We start from the raw sequence: 1,635 nt of genomic DNA on the forward strand, positions 1-1,635 counted from the left end.
CAAACCTAATCCATCGCAATGCAATCTACAAAAGTTTCTGAACAGTTACCAGCACCACCAGCAATCCCACGTTCCGAGTCGCACTCAGCACAGTGGCGAGAACCAGGTTTATCCCCCTCCCCCCGTCCTTCTCCCTTCCTTCCCACCCCCTCCCCATCAACCCCCGACCTATTTAGAAACAGAACAGCAAGCTCGCTACTTCGCACATTATGCAACTCAACCAAATCAATCGGGATTATAACAGTGAAGGGACAGGCGATCGGCCATCTATCAAGCAACCTGAATGATAAGCCATTGTTGACATCGCCTTTTGCAAATGCAAAGTGCAACAAAGCCCAAGTGCGTGTTGCTCGTGTTGCAGTATGACACGTCCCAAGAAGCAAACCTGTGTGAAGACGGTTTTTCGTGCCCAAGTTGCTACGGCGGCGACGTGCGCCAAAACAAACTACGTCCCCTTGTTTCTATGACACACTAATTATATAGACCACGATAGACAACTGCAACTTCCGCTTGGGGCCCTGTGATGCAAGTGCCCACGTTGCTGCTTTATTGCGTTCTATAGGTGATGCATATATCTTATACATATGATTGTTAAGAATATAAAGGACTTGACGGAAAGTGACATTTGTTTTACAAATATTCGTTATATGCATTATTTTTTTCTGATTCGTCTAGCTGCACTGCATAAGGCTGCGATAAAAAAGACTACCAAAAGATTGAATAACACTAAAGGCTTTCCTATCATGACAGACATATTCTTTCGCACACACCCATAAGGAAGCACAGGGGACTCCGGCAACGACAGTGATTATCAAATAACGCAGATACATGAATAAAGAAATAGAGATATGTTATCGCAATACTCACCCCCGTCTGGTAGAAGACCTTGTAGGCAGGTATCTGGTCGAGCGAGCTCGAGCTGAGGACCTGTTGGTGGTCCTCCTGCTGCCACGGGAGCTCGAGCGCCGGGAGTCTGGAGGTGTGGCCGTGTTCGGGCGCTAGTAGCACCAGCGTCGACACCGTCAGTAACAAGTCACAAGAGAGCTGGGCCAACATCGTGTGCAGGTTTTTCCGCAGGGCGCTGTGGTGGTTACTTGCTCACAGCAGCGTCACACAGTACTCACAGTCACAAGCGGTGGAGTCCGGTACGAAAAGGTAATTAAGCGTGTGGGAGGTAATGAGAGGTAGCGACAGGTAATGAGGGTATGGCAGGTAGCTTGGCAGGCCTGGCGCGCACAACAAGTACTCGCTTCCTCCGCGGTTACTCAGGTACTACTAAGGAGGCCGAGCCGGGTCTCAGCGTCTTATACCCTCGGACGCGGGGTCTCAATGGAAGTGGGCGGGGCTTCCCTTGGGTTTCTCAATGAACGTGAGGCGGACTTTGGGGTCGTGGTCTGCGTCACTCATCTGGCTCCTCCCTCCTCACTCCTTGGTCCTACCTATGTTTCGCTTGTGGCTCTCTCCGGCACTGTACCTTATCACCATCCGTGACATGGCACTGTACGAGCAGTGCGGCGTGCCAGATTACCTCCGCTTTGGGCCTTGTGTCGGGATAATAAATCTACGAGAAAGAGGAATGTGGCATCATCCGACGGCACTATGACACCTCCCTCCTACACCCACGCACAACAATAT

The 1,635-nt window shown here is 50.6% G+C and overlaps 1 protein-coding gene across 1 annotated transcript in view; it reads right to left on the bottom strand.

Annotated features, from left to right (window-relative positions):
- The window catches only part of LOC119592563 (protein giant-lens-like), an 18,706-nt gene extending 17,419 nt beyond the window's left edge, over window positions 1–1,287 (bottom strand). Inside the window, exon 1 of the mRNA XM_037941439.1 lies at window positions 868–1,287. Within this exon, the coding sequence (XP_037797367.1) occupies window positions 868–1,056 (189 nt within the window). The 5' untranslated portion in view covers window positions 1,057–1,287. The remainder of the gene's footprint in view (window positions 1–867) is intronic.
- Between the last annotated feature and the right edge of the window lie 348 nt (window positions 1,288–1,635).

This window comes from Penaeus monodon, chromosome 30, assembly GCF_015228065.2.
Source record: "Penaeus monodon isolate SGIC_2016 chromosome 30, NSTDA_Pmon_1, whole genome shotgun sequence".
Classification (NCBI taxonomy): Eukaryota; Metazoa; Arthropoda; class Malacostraca; order Decapoda; family Penaeidae; genus Penaeus; species Penaeus monodon.